Source organism: Scyliorhinus torazame, chromosome 4, assembly GCF_047496885.1.
Source record: "Scyliorhinus torazame isolate Kashiwa2021f chromosome 4, sScyTor2.1, whole genome shotgun sequence".
NCBI lineage: Eukaryota > Metazoa > Chordata > Chondrichthyes > Carcharhiniformes > Scyliorhinidae > Scyliorhinus > Scyliorhinus torazame.
The window spans coordinates 258831577-258853265 of record NC_092710.1 but is presented as its reverse complement, the minus strand read 5'-3'; the positions used below and the strand labels follow the sequence as shown (position 1 = coordinate 258853265).

The window sequence follows — 21689 nt, the reverse complement described above, 5'->3', positions numbered from 1 at the left end:
CCAGTAAATCTGACAAGGACAAGCCTGGTGCAGCTACAGACATGCCCGAAATAAATAAAAAGAGACATTTGAAAGGGAGCAGAATACAAGTGTTACTACACAGTTCATTCCCATCAGTTGATCATATAGCTGTGACTGAAATTTAGTTTGTGTGTCAAAAGAGCAGGAGCTGATCATTGTTCGAAGAATATTTAGATTAAATAATTTATTTTTAGGTTTCAATCAAACCTAAACCCCATTCCTTCTGAATAAATAGTAAAACATATATATATCATTGATAACGTCCCTGCTCTTAATGTAGCAATGTATCTTTTGAAGTTTGGATTTGCCAACTTTCAGACATTTAAGATGCTGGAAGTATAATCTGAAACATCGGCGCTGTGACAATTGTACTCGGTGATTTCGTGCCTGACATTATTTCAGTTCCGCAATCCTTCTTAAAAAATCTCTCAGTTAATTGTGGACATGCAACTGAATCTCTGAGATGTGCCGTTACCCAGCTGTTGCCTCCACCGCGGGGTTTAAGAGAAATGCAGACAGATGTGGGAATTGCGTTAGCAGTGCCCAACTGGATAGCTCCGACCTGCCTCAGGACCTGCTCCCAACTCCCTTCCAGTCCATATCTGTGAAGACGAACGCGCTTGCTGCACACAAGCTGACCTCAGTCAGAGCACTGGTGCACACATTTACCCTGTGGATGGATCTGAGTGCAGTGAATGGAGGTGGGCGCCGGGGGGCTACCCTGTCAATGTGGGCTTGGATTCGGTTCAGCCCCAGTGACGGGGGGCGTTTAAAGCAGAGTGTCGAGCGGCGATTGCTGGCTTCGCTGAGGATCCCCGGCAGTATTGAGTCACCGCCAGTTCGACACCAGGGCGGGGAGAAGAGAGATGCAATAAAAACACTACTTACACAATTAAGCAAATTGGAGGGAAAAAAAAGTGCCGATTCAACTGATTTCCCTGCGTAAGCAGCGCGGGATCTTTCACATTTGACTTTGCAGCAGTTGGGCTAGGTGATCATTCATAAAGTATTGATCAGGTGTGAAGCCACACCGATATCCTTCCATCCCACCCACTCACCCCCACCCTCTCAGCTAGATGAATGGAGGTGTTAAGCAGGCAGTGGGCGGCCCTGGGCAGCACTATGCTGCTGACAGTCGCACCGAAAGGCAAGGCTGATGCTGAGAGCTCTCCAGCCCGGGCAGGACGATGCAGTGCTGCAGGGGTCGTGCGCTTGGCATCTCGGTGGCGGTGGCCCACGGAGTGTTCTCCGGCTCTCTCAACATCCTCCTGAAGCTGCTCATTTCCCGCTACAGCTTCCTCTTCCTGACGCTGCTGCAGTGCCTGACCAGCAGCACCGCCGCCCTCACCCTGGAGCTGCTCCGAAGGCTGGGCAAAGTCGACGTGCCGCCCTTCAGCCTCAGCCTGGCCAAAGTGTTCGGCAGTGTCACGCTGCTCTCCACCCTGCAGTCCTGCCTCACCCTCTGGTCGCTGCGGGGCCTCAGCCTCCCCATGTACGTTGTTTTCAAGCGCTGCCTCCCTCTGGTCACTTTAATCATTGGAGTGTTTGTGCTGAAGAACAGCGTCCCCTCTGTGGGTGTCGGTGCAGCGGTCTTCCTCACTACCTGCGGGGCTGCGCTGGCAGGTCAGTATATCCCCCGCCACCCCTCCCCGAGGACCCCCCCCCCCCCTCTCTCTCTCCCTCCCCCTCTCTCTGCAATTGCACAGGATGTTGGTGTCTTCTTTACTCGGGCGGGGGGAAGCAATCGAAGTGAATTCTCCCCAGGCAACCCGGGAGATTCGCACCAGAAACTCCGGCTTGGGTTGAGAGTAAATGTTACTGTAAACAGCTGGAACAGCTGGCGCTCAGAGCCACTTGCTGCTGGTCTACCTGAGGAATGCAACCCCAATTTGGGCTGTGAAGAATTTTTCAGAGGGATTTCCTAACTCCTGGAGTTTAAAAGAATGATTTTTCTATATGTATTCATCCATTGACTATCTAACTGCCCACATTTAATGATCAAAGGTTAGGGGAACCGGGGCAGTTGAGAAATAAACCGGTTTCTAACCGTTTGTTTAGCTCTCTATTTCCACTTTACCCATTCCCTCGCTCCTCGCTGTTTTTGTTATTTGGTTTCCATTTCCCAGGCTTCCCCCCTGCTGCAAGTGGGGAATAGTTGTGGGTGTTCTGCAGCTTTGGGCTGACTCTGTGTGTTTTGTGCTGCTCTGATCTAGGAGCCGGTGATCTGTCCGGGGAGCCAGTCAGCTATGTGACCGCGGTGTTCGCAGTGCTGGTGCACGCTGCCTATCTGGTGGTCATCCAGAAGACGGGCCATGAGCACTCGTTCGGCGCCCTGACCGCCCAGTACACCATCGCCGTGAGCGCCTCGCCCGTCCTCCTGCTCTGCAGCTTCGCCAGCCTGGACGCCATCCACATCTGGACGTACCCGGGCTGGCAGGACGCCGCCGTGGGCTGCACCTTCGCCTCCTGCATCCTGCTCGGCTGCCTCATGAACTTCACCACCCTGCACTGCACCTACATCAACTCGGCCGTCACCACCAGCTTCGTGGGGGTGGTCAAGAGCATCGTCACCATCACGGTGGGCATGCTGGCTTTCAAAGACATGGAGCCCACCTCCCTCTTCATCGCCGGCGTGGTGGTGAACACGGTGGGCTCCAGCACCTACTGCATCGTCAAATACTTCGAGACCAGGCAACAGGCCAAGTACGAGGACCTGGAAGAACTGTGCGGGGAATCTCCCCCGAGCGGGTCCCCCACGCCCACCCCTCAGCTGGATGGGCAGCAGCCACGTGCCCAGGCCCTGCAGAATGGCAGCGTGCCAGCAATGCCCGCAGCTGCCGACAGCACCAAACTGACTGAGGACTACATCGGAGTCTGGAGGCTATTGAAACATTTACGGTTTTTCAGGAAAGAGCCTCCAATTCACCAACCCCAATAAATCAAGATCTCGCACTTTAGTATTGTTTTATGAAGGGTGGGTTATTGGAGCCAAGAAGGGTTTTACAAGAAAAAAATAATGTTATTTAAGAATGTCACCGCCAGGCACGGTATTCCTGCCAAAGAATGCCAGCACTCAGCACCATGGCTGCTGTGAGGTGAAAATGGAGCTTAAAGTAAATTAATCGACACTATATGCTGAAGAACCATAATTAAGATATATCTTTCCGATTGCGCACTGTTATTTTTGTGGTAACGGCAAATCCTCACATGATAAGCAGGGAGTGATTGAAATTCAGCCGAGAGAATGTCACCCTAGCCAAGGGCAGCATTTTCCTTATTCCTCTTGTCACTTGTGCAACAAGAATAAAACTGAATTTACATTTCCCCACCCACAGGAACAATTAGTTTCAGTAGAAGGCTCACTCACCACCACCTTCTCCAGGACAACTAAGGATGGACAATAAACGCCAGCCATGCCCCACAATTAATATTAGCAATTGCTTGATACGCGGGGGGCGGTTAGAGACTAGTCATCTCACCCTGAGGGTTCAGGTCAGTTCGAGCATACCAGCTGAACTCTTGGGGGAGATTACTGTCTTCTCGCCCTACCAAAGTTTCACTAATTCCCCACACTCATTCGGAACTCAACTGAAATTGTGTATGAAGACTGGTTTCAGAGCTTTTATTAAAATCATTTTTTTCTCATTCGTTATTTATCCCTTTTCTTATTTTCTGGTTGTAACCGGAAGACTAAGTTTAAGCTTTTCGGCCGTTGTTTGAAAGCGGAAGATTAAACGGATATTCTTACTTTCCAAATAGTGTGAGATTCTGCTCACTGTGGGAGTGCGATCATCGCAGGAGAGCCGACAAGGGCACTATTCCCCTGTGGACCGGGTGTAAGTAACACTCGGAACCAACACAGCACCCACAGAAGTGCTTCCTTCTAGAAGCTGGCATCTCTAATAAACTGCCCAATGTAGGGTTAAACCTCCCCATCGGTCAAATAAACCTCATGGACAAACGTGTGGTTCTGTGTGAATTAGAAGAAATGTTACCTTCGAAAAGAGTATAATTTTCAAGTATATTATGTTGGAAATATTATGAACATGTTGGAGATATTTTACTTAAAAGATGTCTATGTTAAATGCCTGCATGCACATATAAATTCAATAAGTGAGTCAGAAGGGACGGATTAATGTTCCTGTGATGAAAGGGCTAAGTGAGTGAGCGAGAGAGTGTGTGATTGAACAGGTACCAATGTCTGAATCTGAGAGTTTGCTCGATGGGCGACATCACACGTGAACTAGATCTAAAAGCTATATTTTGATTGCCAACATGCACTGCATTAACAAAGGTCAGCTTTTACCAAATGGTTTCATTTATATGCCGTTTCTAATTGCATTTTTCAACGATTTTCAATTCTTTCGGAGAGTTTGATATTTATTTTCGAAAGAAACTACCTTTGCAATGATACAGTTAGAAATTCACAAGTTGCCTCTCTGGTGTTTTATTAATGCACACTGGTTAGAATGTTCCTTTGAATTCGACTTGATTTCGGCTGCTGTACATGATTGGCGTTCCTTTATGATGTTTCCTGTCAGAACCTCGATGTCGTTTCCTTGTGCCATGAAATAACACGAATCTGCGTCACAGGGAAAGCTCCTTTGAATAGTCAGATCTATAATTGGTCATGCTGCCCATCGCTGGAAAAGAATAAAATATTGTCTTTTGTCCACTGGTTTCTTTTGAATCATGCGCTACAGGTCAAGTATTTTGTGGAAAGCGAACAGTGCTGATAGTAATCTACCATACCCTTTATAAACCTCTTAAAATTATTTGAGCAGCTAATGTACTGGAATAAAAAAACATGCTCTGTCACATACTTGAATTTCAGGTACTGGCACTAGCCAATCGTCTAGAAACCAGAAAAGCCACTTTATTATTATAAGGTTTCCAGTGTTCTAAAATGATTTGAGGAACCAAGAAGTCGGGGTAGAAGACCTGAGAGCAAAAGTATAAAATAAGAAACAAAGTGATTTGATAAAGACGAAGTGGGGCTATGGGAAATGCGGTTTTTTTAATCGTTCGTGTGGCTCGTCCAGCATTTATTACCCACCCCTAATTGCCCCAGAGAAGGTGGTGGTGAGCTGCCTTCTTGTACCTCTGCAGTCCATGTGGTTTAGGTACACACACTGTGCTATTAGGAAGGGAGTTCCAGGAGTTTAAAAAAAAAAATTAAAGTTTTTTCACACAATTTTTCTCCCTTACAAACAATAACCTCCCCCCCCCCCCCTCCCTCGTAACAAAGAAAAAACCGAGAAATCGTGCAGAGCAAGATATATACATGGCAAAATGATATATTTACACAGCTTTGTACACTGGCCCTCACCGGTACGTGCCAGTTTCCCCAATCCTTCATGTTATCTCTTGCTCATCCAACCTCCCAGCCAGGCAGTCCCCCCTTCCCCCCCCCCCCTCCCCCCCCCCCTCCCAGGGCGTACCCTCCACCCCCCCCCCCCCCCCAAGGTTGCTGCTGCTGTTGACCGGCCTTCCTCTAACGCTCCGCGAGATAGTCTAGGAACGGTTGCCACCGCCTGTAGAACCCCTGCGCAGACCCTCTCAAGGCGAACTTAATCCTCTCCAGCTTTATGAACCCAGCCATATCATTTATCCAGGTCTCCAGGCTGGGGGGCTTCGCCTCCTTCCACATTAGCAAGATCCTTCGCCGGGCTACTAGGGACGCAAAGGCCAGAATTCCGGCCTCTTTCGCCTCCTGCACTCCCGGTTCATCCACTACTCCAAATATTGCTAGCCCCCAGCTTGGCTTGACCCGGACTTTCACCACCTGAGATATTGCTCCCGCCACTCCTCTCCAGAACCCCTCCAGTGCCGGGCATGACCAAAACGTATGGACATGGTTCGCCGGGCTCCCTGAGCACCTTCCACATCTGTCCTCTACCCCAAAGAACCTACCCACATCCCGACCACCTCTTCTGTGTCCCATTCCCTTTCGGCCAGTGCAGCAGCAACCCTTTCCCCCCCCCCCCCTTCCCCCCCTCCCCTCCCCCCCCGCTAGACCCCTGTCTAGCTTTTGTGCTCCCCCCATGTCACTCCCGTAAGTCAGCTGACACCTGCTGACCCCGGCTTCCCCCGCCGTCCCATTGACCTCCCCGCATGGGAGTCTCCCTATCCATATGCATTCCTTCGTTCCCCTTCCCGCCTTTCTTCCCGCGCGCGGGAAAACACCCCGCGCTTTTCAAAGCCCGCTCCGCCCCCTCTGTCGCAGCTCCTGCCGCGGCCTTGTCTCTCTCCCCCAGCCCATGTAACATTTCCTGCGCGTGATTGAACCCCTATATACAACAACCATCACACATCAAACCCCAAAACATCCCCCCCACCCTCACAAACCCTCAGTTAGAGTCCAACTTTTCGGCTTGTACAAAGGTCCACGCCTCTTCAGGCGTTTCGAAGTAATAGTGTTGGCCCTTGTATGTGGCCCACAGTCGCGCTGGCTGCAGCATTCCGAATTTCACTTCTTTCTGGTACAACGCCGCTTTGGCCTGGTTGAAACCCGCTCTCCGCTTTGCAACCTCCGTGCTCCAGTCCGGATATATTCGGATCTCTGCATTGTCCCACTTACTGCTCCGCTCCTTCTTGGCCCATCTCAGGACCCACTCTCTGTCCGTAAACCGGTGGAACCTCACCACCATCGCCCTTGGCGGCTCATTTGCCTGGGGCTTCTTCGCCAGCACCCGATGTGCCCCGTCCAACTCCAGCGGCCTCGAAGGGGCCTTCGTGCCCATCGTCGCCTCGAGCATCGTGCTCGCATATGCCCCAGCATCAGCCCCCTCCACTCCCTCAGGGAGACCCAGGATTCGCAGATTCTTTCTCCTCGACCTGTTCTCCAGGTCTTCGAGTCTTCCCGCCCACCTCTTGTGTAGCGCCTCGTTCTGCTCCACTCTCACCGCCAGGCCCACGAGCTCATCCTCGTTCTGACTGACTCTTTTCTGTACCTCCTAGATCTTAGCTTCGTGGGCCTTCTGGGTGATCCCGAGTCATTCAATTGCCGAAAGCATAGGCGCAAACATCTCCTTGCGCATCTCCTCGCGCTGCTCCTCGAAGCAGCGCTTGATGAACTCCTGCAGCTCCCCTTTGTCCCTGGGCGCTGCCATTTTGTTTTCTTTCCCTCGCTTCTCCCGTTACTCCAGTGCCGCTCCTTTGGCCGTTACACTTCTGGTCCGTTTCATAGAAGTTGGAGGGGGACCCATGGCCGCCACCGGAAGCCTCGTTCCTGCTTCTTCAATGGCCTTGGTAGATCTTTTCACAGTTGTTCCCTCTGCTGCTAGAATTCACCTTTGATAGAGTCAAGTCAGATTGCAGCTTTAAGCTTGCCCTTCCCCCGCCTGCATGCTGGAAGAGGCCCTTGTCTAAACCTGCAGCACAAGCCAAATCTTTTACTGTTTCTGCCGGGTGTGGTAGCCAAAAGACATAACATTCCTGGGGGACACCGTCAGGGGAATGCTGCAGTCTTCTTCCCACACCGGGAAATGTCAAACAAATGCCGTGGGGCCCTGTAAAAGAGCCCAAAAGTCCGTTCCAAGTGGGAGCTGCCGAATATGCGACCTAGCTCTGCATAGCCGCACCCGGAAGTCACTTCCAGGAGTTTGATCCAGCGAAAGTGAAAGTATATTTCCAAGTCATTATTAAATTTATAATCTTTATTGTCCCAAGTAGGCTTACATTAACACTGCAATGAAGTTACTGTGAAAAGCCCCTAGTCGCCACATTCCGGCACCTGTTCAGGTACACAGAGGGAGAATTCAGAATTCGCAGCTGGTACGGGAATTGACCCCGTGCTGCTGGCCTTGTTCTGCATCACAAACCAGCTGTCTAGCACACTGAGCTAAACCAACTCCTCAGTGGTGGTGTTCCCATGTTGAGGTAGTGTAAGATGCTGTTGAAAGATGCTTGATGAGTTCCTGCAGTGCTTTGTGTAGGTGGTACTCATGGCTGCCACTGTGCGTCAGTGGTGGAGGGAATGAATGTTTGTGGAAGAGCTGCTTTGTCCTGGATGGTGTTGAGGTTCTTGAGCTTCACTCACCCAGACAAGTGGAAAGTTTTCCATCTGATAAAGATCTGAGGAGTTCTGAAGAAGAGTCAGATTGGACTTGAAATGTTAACTCGATGTTTCTCACTCTGCTGCCAGACCTGTTGAGTTTTTCCAGCACATTCTGTTTATATATCAGATTTCAAGCATCTGCAGTGATTTTCTTTTATTTTAGTGTGTAATCCCTCACACTCTCAATTTAAAAACCATTCTACCAGAATGTTGCTGGCTAGGCCAGCATTTGTGCCCATCCTTAACTGTTCTTGAGAAGGTGTCGGCGAGCTGCCTTCTTGAACCGCAGCAGTCCATGTTGTGCAGTTAGCGAGGGAACCCCAGGTTTCTGCCCCATTGATGGTGAAGGAACAGTGACAGGTTTCCAAGTCAGGATGGTGTGTGACTTTGCAGGGAACTTGCAGGCTGTGGTATTCCAATGTGTCTGTTGCATTTTCCCTTCTAAGAGGCCATGGTCATGGGTTTGGAATGATTGATTGATTGATATTTATTGTCATATGTACCGAAGTACAGTAAAAGTATTTTTCTGCGGCCAAGGGAACGTACACAGTACGTACATAGAAGACAAAAGAATAATCATCAGAGTACATTGACAGTGGTGCATCAACAAATTGTGATTGGTTACAGTGCGGAACAAGGCCAAACAAGAGCAGCATAGGGCGTCGTGAATAGTGTTCTTACAGGGAACAGATCAGCCTGAGGGGGAGTTGTTGAGGAGTCTAGTAGTTGTGGGGAAGAAGCTGTTCCTATGTCTGGATGTGCGGGTCTTCAGACTTCTGCATCTTCTGCCTGATGGAAGGGTCTGGAAGAAGACAAAGCCTGGGTATGAGGGGTCTCTGACAATGCTGTCTGCCTTTCTGAGGCAGCGGGAGGTGTATACAGAATCAATGTGCGGGTGGCAAGCTTATGTGATGCTTTGAGCTGAATTCACCACACGCTGCAATTTCTTGCGATCTTGGGCAGAACAGCTGCCATACCAAGCTGTAATACAGCCAGATAGGATGCTCTCTGTGGCACATCTGTAGAAGTTTGTGAGAGTCGATGCAGACATGCCAAATTTCTTCAGCTTCCGTAGGAAGTAGAGATGTTGTTGGGCTTTCTTGACTGTTGCATCAATGTGAGTGGACCAGGACAGACTGTTGGTGATGGTGACCCCAGGAACTTAAAGCTATTGAAGGAGACATGGTGAGACCATTGAAGGAGACTTGGTGAGTTGCTGCAATGTATTTTGGATTTGTATATGGTGCACACTTCTGCCACTGGTAGAAGGAGCCAATACTTAAGGTAGTGGATGGTATTAGAACCTATGGGAAGAGATCATAAGCACTAGCCTTGCTGAGTAGAAGCCTCTGTGGTGCTGAGTCTTGGGCATGCTGTCGGGTGGGGAGGAATGTACTGCATCCACATTCACAAATTGACCCCAAGCTCACCCCTCATCATTTAACAGACTGTTTCCTTAAAATCAGAGGCTGTGATGGCTTTCTCCTCTCCATTCTCACCACCAGCCCCTCCACAGGGGAGCAGGATCACTGGAAGATAACTCAGGTCTCTAGGACCCGTAAGATGCTGGGAATCTCACACACATGGTATAAAACAGGTTTGTCCAACTTTTTCGCTCAGGGGGCACATTTGTATATTTGTCTCACTCAAGGGCCATTGAGCAAATTTCAGAAAGATAAGGTTTGGTGCAAAAATAAACTGAATTTGAACAGAATGTTGAGGCTATAAGGGAAGGAAACAATTGTTGAGCAATTGTAAAGTAATGACATAGGAATAAATTGTTAAGTTAAACCCAAGTAAGTAGTAGAAACAACCAAGTTGTGAAAGGGTCACTGTATGTGGGCGAGCGAGTGGGTGCATTTCTATGTGTTAGTGAGTGATGGTGAGAGTGACAGAGAAACTGTGCGGAGTCTGCACATTCTCCCCATGTGCGCGTGGGTTTCCTCCGGGTGCTCCGGTTTCCTCCCACTGTCCAAAGATGTGCGGGTTAGGTGGATTGGCCATCCTAAATTGCCCATAGTGTCCAAAAATTGCCCTTAGTGTTGGGTGGGGTTACTGGGTGATGGGGATTAGGTGGGGTTAGTGGGTTATGGGGATAGGGTGGAGGTCTTGACCTTCGGTAGGGTGCTCTTTCCAAGAGCCGGTGCAGACTCGATGGGCCGAATGGCCTCCTTCTGCACTGTAAAATTCTATGCAAATCTATGTAAACCTGAGACTGGGCACAAGGCAGACTCACATTCAGCCCATCTCCCCCACCCGCCACCCCCACCCCCACTCACACACAGGTTCCCTCGCACACACAGCCACTCACTCTCACCCACACACACACTCACTCACACAGTCCCACACACTCACTCCCACAGACTCACTCACTCACTCCCACTCCCACACACTCACACCCACTCCCACACACCCACTCACTCCCACTCTCACACACTTACTCCCACTCCCACACACTCACCCACTCACTCCCACACTCACTCACTCACTCCCACTCCCACACACTCACTCCCACACACTCACTCATTCACTCCCACACACTCACTCACTCCCACACACTCACTCCCACACACTCACTCCCACACACTCAATCACTCACTCACTCACTCCCACACACTCACTCACTCACTCCCACACAACCACTCACTCACTCACTCCCACACACTCCCACTCCCACACACTAACTCACTCCCACACGCTCACTCACACACTCACTCCCACACACTCACTCAATCACTCCCACACACTCACACACTCTCACACACTCACTCACTCCCACACACTCACACACTCTCACACACTCACTCACTCCCACACATTCACTCACTTCCACACATTCATAAGAACATAAGAACTAGGAGCAGGAGTAGGCCATCTGGCCCCTCGAGCCTGCTCGGCCTTTCAATAAAATCATGGCTGATCTTTTGTGGACTCAGCTCCACTTTCCGGCCCGAACACCATAACCCTTAATCCCTTTATTCTTCAAAAAACTATCTATCTTTATCTTAAAAACATTTAATGAAGACGCCTCTACTGCTTCACTGGGCAAGGAATTCCATAGATTCACAACCCTTTGGGTGAAGAAGTTCCTCCTAAACTCAGTCCTAAATCTACTTCCCCTTATTTTGAGGCTATGCCCCCGAGTTCTGCTTTCACCCGCCAGTGGAAACAACCTCCCCGCATCTATCCTATCTATTCCCTTCATAATCTTATATGTTTCAATAAGATCCCCCCTCATCCTTCTAAATTCCAACAAGTACAGTCCCAGTCTACTCAACCTCTCCTCGTAATCCAACCCCTTCAGCTCTGGGATTAACCTAGTGAATCTCCTCTGCACACCCTCCAGTGCCAGTACGTCCTTTCTCAAGTAAGGAGACCAAAACTGAACACAATACTCCAGATGTGGCCTCATTAACACCTTATACAATTGCAGCAGAACCTCCCTAGTCTTAAACTCCATCCCTCTAGCAATGAAGGACAAAATTCCATTTGCCTTCTTAATCACCTGTTGCACCTGTAAACTGTGCCACTCCCACACATTCACTCCCGCTCACTCCCACACACTCACTCCCACACACTCACTCACTCACTCCCACACACTCACTCCCACTCACTCACTCACTCACTCGCACACACTCACTCCCACACACTCACTCACTCACTCCCACACACTCACTCACTCCCACACACTCACACACTCACTCCCACACACTTACTCACTCACTCACTCCCACACACTCACTCATTCACTCACTCCCACACACTCACTCACTCACTCCCACACACTCACTCACTCCCTCCCACACACTCACTCACTCACTCCCACACACTCATTCACTCACTCCCACACACTCACTCACTCACTCCCACACACTTGCTCACTCGCTTACTCAATCCCACACACTCACACATTAACTCACACACATTCACTCACGTCCACACACTCACTCAGTCACTCATTCACTCACACACATTCATTCACTCCCACACACTCACTCCCACACACACTCACTCACTCCCACACTCTCACCCCCAGTCATTCACTCACTCCCACTCACTCACTCCCGCACACTCACTCACTCACCCCCACACATTCACTCACTCCCACACACACACTCAATCCCACACATTCACTCACTCCCCAACACTCACTCCCACACACTCACTCACTCACTCCCACACACACACTCACTCGCACACACACACTCACTCACACACACTCACTCACTCCCACACACTCACTCCCACACATTCACTCACTCCCGCACACTCACTCACTCCCAGTGAAGTAAAAACCTCACCACTGTTCTTAGAATTCCCCCTATACCCGATACAGCGCTTTAATTCTAAATGGTGATCCAGGGATTCCCTTGTTTTCCCTTACTCCGAGATAGACTTAGGTTGATGCCAAACAGATCAAACTATTATTTCAAGTTATCCCCGGTATAACCCATATCTTCCTGGAAGATTCTGTTTAGAACATAGAACATAGAACGATACAGTGCAGTACAGGCCCTTCGGCCCACGATGTTGCACCAAAACAAAAGCCATCTAACCTACACTATGCCATTATCATCCATATGCTTATCCAATAAACTTTTAAATGCCCTCAATGTTGGTGAGTTCACTACTGTTGCAGGTAGGGCATTCCACAGCCTCACCACTCTTTGCGTAAAGAACCTACCTCTGACCTCTGTCCTATATCTATTACCCCTCAGTTTAAAGCTATGTCCCCTCGTGCCAGCCATTTCCATCCGCGGGAGAAGGCTCTCACTGTCCACCCTATCTAACCCCCTGATCATTTTGTATGCCTCTATTAAGTCTCCTCTTAACCTTCTTCTCTCCAATGAAAACAACCTCAAGTCTATCAGCCTTTCCTCATAAGATTTTCCCTCCATACCAGGCAACATCCTGGTAAATCTCCTCTGCACCCGCTCCAAAGCCTCCACGTCCTTCCTATAATGCGGTGACCAGAACTGTACGCAATACTCCAAATGCGGCCGTACCAGAGTTTTGTACAGCTGCAACATGACCTCCTGACTCCGGAACTCAATCCCTCTACCAATAAAGGCCAACACTCCATAGGCCTTCTTCACAACCCTATCAACCTGGGTGGCAACTTTCAGGGATCTATGTACATGGACACCTAGATCCCTCTGCTCTTCCACACTTCCAAGAACTTTACCATGAGCCAAATATTCCGCATTCCTGTTATTCCTTCCAAAGTGAATCACCTCACACTTCTCTACATTAAACTCCATTTGCCACCTCTCAGCCCAGCTCTGCAGCTTATCTATGTCCCTCTGTAACCTGCTACATCCTTCCACACTGTCGACAACACCACCGACTTTAGTGTCGTCTGCAAATTTACTCACCCACCCTTCTGCGCCTTCCTCTAGGTCATTGATAAAAATGACAAACAGCAACGACCCCAGAACAGATCCTTGTGGTACGCCACTTGTAACTGAACTCCATTCTGAACATTTCCCATCAACCACCACCCTATGGCTGCTTTCAGCTAGCCAATTTCTGATCCACATCTCTAAATCACCCTCAATCCCCAGCCTCAGTATTTTCTGCAATAGCCTACCGTGGGGAACCTTATCAAACGCTTTACTGAAATCCATATACACCACATCAACTGCTCTAGCCTCGTCTACCTGTTCAGTCACCTTCTCAAAGAACTCGATAAGGTTTGTGAGGCATGATCTACCCTTCACAAAGACATGCTGACTATCCCTGATAATATTATTCCTATCTAGATGATTATAAATCTTGTCTCTTATAATCCCCTCCAAGACTTTACCCACTACAGACGTGAGGCTCACCGGTCTATAGTTGCCGGGGTTGTCTCTGCTCCCCTTTTTGAACAAAGGGACCACATTGGCTATCCTCCAGTCCTCTGGCACTATTCCTGTAGCCAATGATGACATAAAAATCAAAGCCAAAGGTCCAACAATCTCTTCCCTGGCCTCCCAGAGAATCCTAGGATAAATACCATCAGGCCCCGGGGACTTATCTATTTTCAGCCTGTCCAGAATTGCCAACACCACTTCCCTACGTACCTTAATGCCATCTATTCTAATAGCCTGGGTCTCAGCATTCTCCTCCACAACATTATCTTTTTCCTGAGTGAATACTGACGAAAAATATTCATTTAGTATCTCGCCTATCTCTTCAGACTCCACACACAACTTCCCATCCCTGTCCTTGACTGGTCCTACTCTTACCCTAGTCATTCGCTTATTCCTGACATACCTATAGAAAGCTTTTGGGTTTTCCTTGATCCTACCTGCCAAATACTTCTCATGTCCCCTCCTTGCTCGTCTTAGCTCTCTCTTTAGATCCTTCCTCGCTACCTTGTAACTATCCATCGCCCCAACTGAAACTTCACACCTCATCTTCACATAGGCCTACTTCTTCCTCTTAACAAGAGATTCCACTTCTTTGGTAAACCACGGTTCCCTCGCTCTAAACCTTCCTCCCTGCCTGACCGGTACGTACTTATCAAGAACACGCAGTAGCTGATCCTTGAACAAGCTCCACTTATCCAGTGTGCCCAACACTTGCAGTCTACTTCTCCAACCTATCCCCCCCAAGTAACGTCTAATGGCATCATAATTGCCCTTCTCCCAGCTATAACTCTTGCCCTGCGGGGTATACTTATCCCTTTCCATCACTAACGTAAACGTCACCGAATTGTGGTCACTGTCCCCAAAGTGCTCTCCTACCTCCAAATCCAACACCTGGCCTGGTTCATTACCCAAAACCAAATCCAACGTGGCCTCGCCTCTTGTTGTCCTGTCAGCATATTGTGTCAGGAAACCCTCCTGCACACACTGTACAAAAAACGACCCATCTAATGTACTCGAACTATATCTTTTCCAGTCAACATTTGGAAAGTTAAAGTCTCCCATAATAACTACCCTGTTACTTTCGCTCTTATCCAGGATCATCCTCGCCATCCTTTCCTCTACATCCCTAGAACTATTTGGAGGCCTATAGAAAACTCCCAACAGGGTGACCTCTCCTTTCATGTTTACTTCCCACTCAGTAGCTTACACATGGGTCTGGCTTGCAGAGTAGAGTAAAGTAAACTTTTAATAAGAAGAATAACCGCTCTTCCAAGTTATCTATTTAAACTTTACTTTATTTTCAAATTAAAAAGACAAAAACTACTTTTAGAGAAAGGTAAAAAGATCTTTTCTTGTTCGGACCAGTTGTAAGACTTTCAATTCTATCTTGTCAATCTGTCTTCTTTAACTTTCGGTCTGGCGCTGATGGATTCGCTGGGTTGCTCGGTTTTCAGATGCGCTTCGTCCCATTACCGAGAATGTCTGAACTGGCTGCTGTATTTTCAGGGTTTATATAGCCCTTTGACTAGCTTTAGTTTCTCCATGACCTTTTATTGAAAGTAACTCTTTCGCTGCTTCATAATTTTATGGAAAGCAAATTACTTTCGCTGCTCCATGACCCCACTGGAACCTCGCTGCCAAGTTGCTTCTTTGTCTAATACCACCTTCAATTACAGATATTTAGTCTTTCAACTATCGGGTTCTGCTTGACATTTCATAAATTTGGCTGCTGCTTCTTCATCAAATGTTCTGATATCAAACCCTAGTGTTACCATAACTTGTGCTCAGTGAAGTAGCTCGCTTTTCTGCATTCAACTGGCATCAGTCTGGCACACATGTATTCTCACCTTATCTAAATTGGGACGTAAATCCTGACCCTTCGAAGTTGATTATTTGCTAAAACGTTTAACTTCGAAAAATGTGTGTAAACTAAAATGTAAATTAAAGTATATATGTATATCATTGTAACAAATTACCACCACTTTAAGTGTTACCAAAACCTAATTCACTAAAGCTTCTTTATCTGGAAAGGAGTTGTCTTGATCTTGTGGTATTTCAAACTGCTTGTCCTGCTGTTAACTCTTCGTGGGACGTTTCCCTTTCATTTAAAATCTCAGGCATTCTCAGTGTTACTTTCATGTTTCAAATGACTTCACAATATTCATTACACCAGACACTCACTCACTCACTCACACTCACACACTCACTCACTCACTCACACTCACACACTCACTCACTCACTCACACTCACACACTCACTCACACTCACACACTCACTCACACTCACACACTCACTCACTCACTCACACTCACACACTCACTCACTCCCACACACTCACTCACTCACTCACACTCACACACTCACTCACTCACTCACACTCACTCACTCACACTCTCACCACCAGTCACTCACTCACTCCCACACACTCACTCACTCACACCCACACACTCACACACTCACTCACTCCCACCCACGCACTCACTCCCACTAACTCACTCACTCCCACACACTCACACTCACACACTCACTCACTCACTCTCACCCACTCACTCACTCCCACTAACTCACTCACTCCCACACACTCACTCACACTCACACACTCACTCACTCACTCCCACCCACTCACTCACTCCCACTAACTCACTCACTCCCACACACTCACACACACTCACACACTCACTCCCACACACTCACTCACTCCCACACACTCACAAACTCCCACACACTCGCTCCCACACACTCACTCACTCCCACACACACGCTCACTCCCACACACTCACTCACTCCCACACACTCACAAACTCCCACACACTCACTCCCACACACTCACTCACTCCCACACACACGCTCACTCCCACACACTCACTCACTCCCACACACTCACAAACTCCCACACACTCACTCCCACACACTCACTCACTCCCACACACACGCTCACTCCCACACACTCACTCACTCCCACACACTCACTCCCACACACTCACTCACTCCCACACACTCACTCACTCCCACAGACTAACTCACTCACTCCCACACACTCACTCACTTACACTCACTCACATTCACTCACTCCCACACACTCACTCACTCCCAAACGTTCACTCACTCCCACTCACTCCCACTCACTCACTCCCACACACTCACTCACTCCCAAACATTCACTCACTCTCAATCACTCACTCACATTCTCACCCCCAGTCACTCACTCACTCCCACACACTCACTCACTCACACCCGCTCACACACACTCACTCACCCCCACACACTCACTCCCATTCACTCAATCACTCCCACTCACTCACTCCCACTCACTCACTCCCAAACATTCACTAACTGCCACACAGTCACTCACTCCCACACACTCACTCACTCCCACACACTCCCTCCCTCCCAAACACTCACTCACTCCCACACACTCACTCATACCCACTAACTCACTCACTCCCACACACTCACTCCCACTCACTTACTCACTCACACACTCTCACTCCAACACGCTCACTCACTCCCACACACTCACTCACTCCCACACACTCACTCACTTCAAAACACTCCCTCACTCTCACACACTCACTCACTCTCATTCCCACACACTCACTCACTCCCAATAACACACTCACTCACACACACTCACTCACTCCCACTCACTCACTCCCACACCGCCACACTCACTCGCACATACTCACTCCCACATTCACTCACTCACTCCCATTCACTCCCACTCACTCACACCCACATACTCACTCACTCCCACACACTCACTCCCACTCACTCACTCACTCCCACACACTCACTCACTCACTCCCACTAACTCACTCACTCCCACACACTCACTCCCACTCACTCACTCCCACACACTCTCTCACTCCCACACACTCACTCACTCCCAAACACTCACTCACTCCCATACACTCACTCACTACCATTCACTCAATCACTCCCACTAACTCACTCACTCCCACTCACACACTCACTCCCGCTCACTCACTCCCACACACCCACACTCACTCCCACACACTCATTCCCACACTCACTCACTCACTCCCATTCACTCAATCACTCCCACTCACTCACTCACACACACTCACTCCCACTCACTCACTCACTCACTCACTTACTCCCACACACTCACTCACTCCCACACACTCACTCACTCCCACTCACTCACTCTCACACACCCACTCACTCACTCCCCCTCACTCACTCACTCCCACAGACTCACTCACTCCCACACGCTCACTCACTCCCACACACTCACTCACTCCCACATACTCACTCACTCCCACACACACCCACACTCACTCACTCCCACTAACTCACTCACTCCCACACACTCACTCACTCCCACTCACTCACTCCCACACACCCACTCACTCACTCCCACTCACTCACTCACTCCCACACACTCACTCACTCCCATAAACTCACTCACCCCCACTAACTCACTCACTCACACACACTCACTCTCTCCCACTCACTCATTCCAACCACTCACTCACTCCCACACACTCACTCACTCCCACACACCCACTCACTCACTCCCACTCACTCACTCACTCCCACACACACACTCACTCCCACACACTCACTCACTCACTCCCACACACTCACTCACTCCCACACACTCACTCACTACCACACACTCGCTCACGCCCACACACTCGCTCACTCCCACACACTTGCTCACTCCCACACACCAACTCACTCCCACACACTCACTCACTCCCACACACACGCTCACTCCCACACACTCACTCACTCCCACACACTCACTCACTCCCACACATCACTCACTCCCACACACTCGCTCACTCCCACGCACTCATTCACTCCCACTCACTCACTCCCACTCACTCCAACTCACTCACTCCCACACTCTCACTCACTCCCACACATTCACTCACTCCCACACACTCGCTCACTCACTCCCACACACTCACTCACTCCCACACACTCACTCACTCCCAAACACACTCACTCCCAATCACTCCCACTCACTCATTCCCACACACCCACTCACTCACTCCCACACACTCACTCCCACACTCACTCACTCACTCCCATTCACTCACTCACACCCACACACTCACTCCCACTCACTCACTCACTCCCTCACACTCACTCACTCACTCACTTACTCCCACACAGTCACTCACTCCCACGCACTCACTCCCACTCACTCACTCCCACACACTCACTCACTCACTCACTCCCACACATTCACTCCCACACTCACTCACTCACTCCCATTCACTGAATCACTCCCAGTAACTCACTCCCACACACACACTCACTCCCTCTCACTCACTCCCACTCACTCACTCCCACACACGCGCTCACTCACTCATTCCCAAACACTCACTCACTCCCACACTCTCACTCACTCACTCACTCACACACACTCATTCCCACACTCACTCACTCCCACTAACTCACTCACTCCCACACACTCACTCACTCCCACTCACTCCCACACACCCACTCACTCACTCCCACTCACTCACGCTCTCCCACACACTCACTCACTCCCACACGCTCACTAACTCCCACTAACTCACTCACTCACACACACTCACTCACTCTCACTCACTCACTCACTCCCACACAGGCACCCACTCCCACACATGCACTAACTCACACTCACTAACTCACTCCCACACACTCACTCTCTCCCACACACTCACTCACTCCCACACACTCACTCCCACACACTCACACACTCCCACACTCACTCACTCCCACTAACTCATTCACTCCCACACACTCACTCCCACTAACTCACTCACTCACACACACTCATTCATTCCAACCACTCACTCACTCCCACACTCTCACTCACACCCACTCACTCACTCCCACACACCCACTCACTCATTCCCACTCACTCACTCACTCCCACACACTCACTCACTCCCACACACTCACTCACTCCCACTAACTCACTCACACACACTCACTCACTCCCACACACTCACTCACTCCCACTAACTCACTCACTCACACACACTCACTCACTCACTCCCACTCACTCATTCACACTCACTCACTCCCACACCCTCACTCACTCCCACACACTCACTCACTCCCACTCATTCATTCACACTCACTCTCTCCCACACACTCACTCACTCCCACACAATCACTCACTCCAACACACTCACACTCACTCACTCCCACACACTCACTCACACTCGGACACTCATTCACTCCCACACACTCACACTCACTCCCACAGACTCACTCACTCCCACACACTTGCTCACTCCCACACACTCGCTCACTCCCTCACACTTGCTCACTCCCACACACTCACTCACTCCCACACACTCACTCACTCCCACACACTCGCTCACACCCACACACTCACTCACTCCCACACACTCAGTCACCCCCACACATCACTCACTCCCACACACTCACTCACTCCCACACACTCGCTCACTCCCACGCACTCACTCACCCCCACTCACTCACTCCCACTCACTCCCACACACTCACTCACTCCCAAACATTCACTCACTCCCACACACTTGCTCACTCCCACACACTCGCTCACTCCCTCACACTTGCTCACTCCCACACACTCACTCACTCCCACACACTCACTCACTCCCACACACTCACTCACTCCCACACACTCACTCACTCCCACACACTCAGTCACTCCCACACATCACTCACTCCCACACACTCACTCACTCCCACACACTCACTCACTCCCATACACTCACTCACTACCATTCACTCAATCACTCCCACTAACTCACTCACTCCCACTCACACACTCACTCCCATTCACTCACTCCCACACACCCACACTCACTCCCACACACTCATTCCCACACTCACTCACTCACTCCCATTCACTCAATCACTCCCACTCACTCACTCACACACACTCACTCCCACTCACTCACTCACTCACTCACTTACTCCCACACACTCACTCACTCCCACACACTCACTCACTCCCACTCACTCACTCTCACACACCCACTCACTCACTCCCACTCTCTCACTCACTCCCACAGACTCACTCACTCCCACACGCTCACTCACTCCCACACACTCACTCACTCCCACATACTCACTCACTCCCACACACACCCACACTCACTCACTCCCACTAACTCACTCACTCCCACACACTCACTCACTCCCACTCACTCACTCCCACACACCCACTCACTCACTCCCACTCACTCACTCACTCCCACACACTCACTCACTCCCATAAACTCACTCACCCCCACTAACTCACTCACTCACACACACTCACTCTCTCCCACTCACTCATTCCAACCACTCACTCACTCCCACACACTCACTCACTCCCACACACCCACTCACTCACTCCCACTCACTCACTCACTCCCACACTCTCACTCACTCCCACACACTCACTCACTCACTCCCACACACTCACTCACTCCCACACACTCACTCACTACCACACACTCGCTCACGCCCACACACTCGCTCACTCCCACACACTTGCTCACTCACACACACCAACTCACACCCACACACTCACTCACTCCCACACACACGCTCACTCCCACACACTCACTCACTCCCACACACTCACTCACTCCCACACATCACTCACTCCCACACACTCGCTCACTCCCACGCACTCATTCACTCCCACTCACTCACTCCCACTCACTCCAACTCACTCACTCCCACACTCTCACTCACTCCCACACATTCACTCACTCCCACACACTCGCTCACTCACTCCCACACACTC

The 21689-nt window shown here is 49.9% G+C and overlaps 1 protein-coding gene across 1 annotated transcript; it reads left to right on the top strand.

Annotated features, from left to right (window-relative positions):
- Nucleotides 1-1065: 1065 nt before the first annotated feature.
- On the top strand, nucleotides 1066-4694 carry slc35d3 (solute carrier family 35 member D3). Its single transcript, XM_072499667.1, has 2 exons — nucleotides 1066-1644; nucleotides 2235-4694. Exons 1-2 carry the CDS (start codon nucleotides 1209-1211, stop codon nucleotides 2957-2959), a joined length of 1161 nt encoding a protein of 386 aa, XP_072355768.1. The 5' UTR covers nucleotides 1066-1208; the 3' UTR covers nucleotides 2960-4694.
- The last annotated feature ends 16995 nt before the right edge of the window (nucleotides 4695-21689 follow it).

Bases quoted from the DNA above. Each gene is read 5' to 3' on its own strand.
- slc35d3 (XM_072499667.1), top strand. From the start codon at position 1,209: ATGCAGTGCTGCAGGGGTCGTGCGCTTGGCATCTCGGTGGCGGTGGCC. The intron at 1,645-2,234 runs GTCAGTATATCC...GCTCTGATCTAG, and splicing joins CTGCGGGGCTGCGCTGGCAG to GAGCCGGTGATCTGTCCGGG.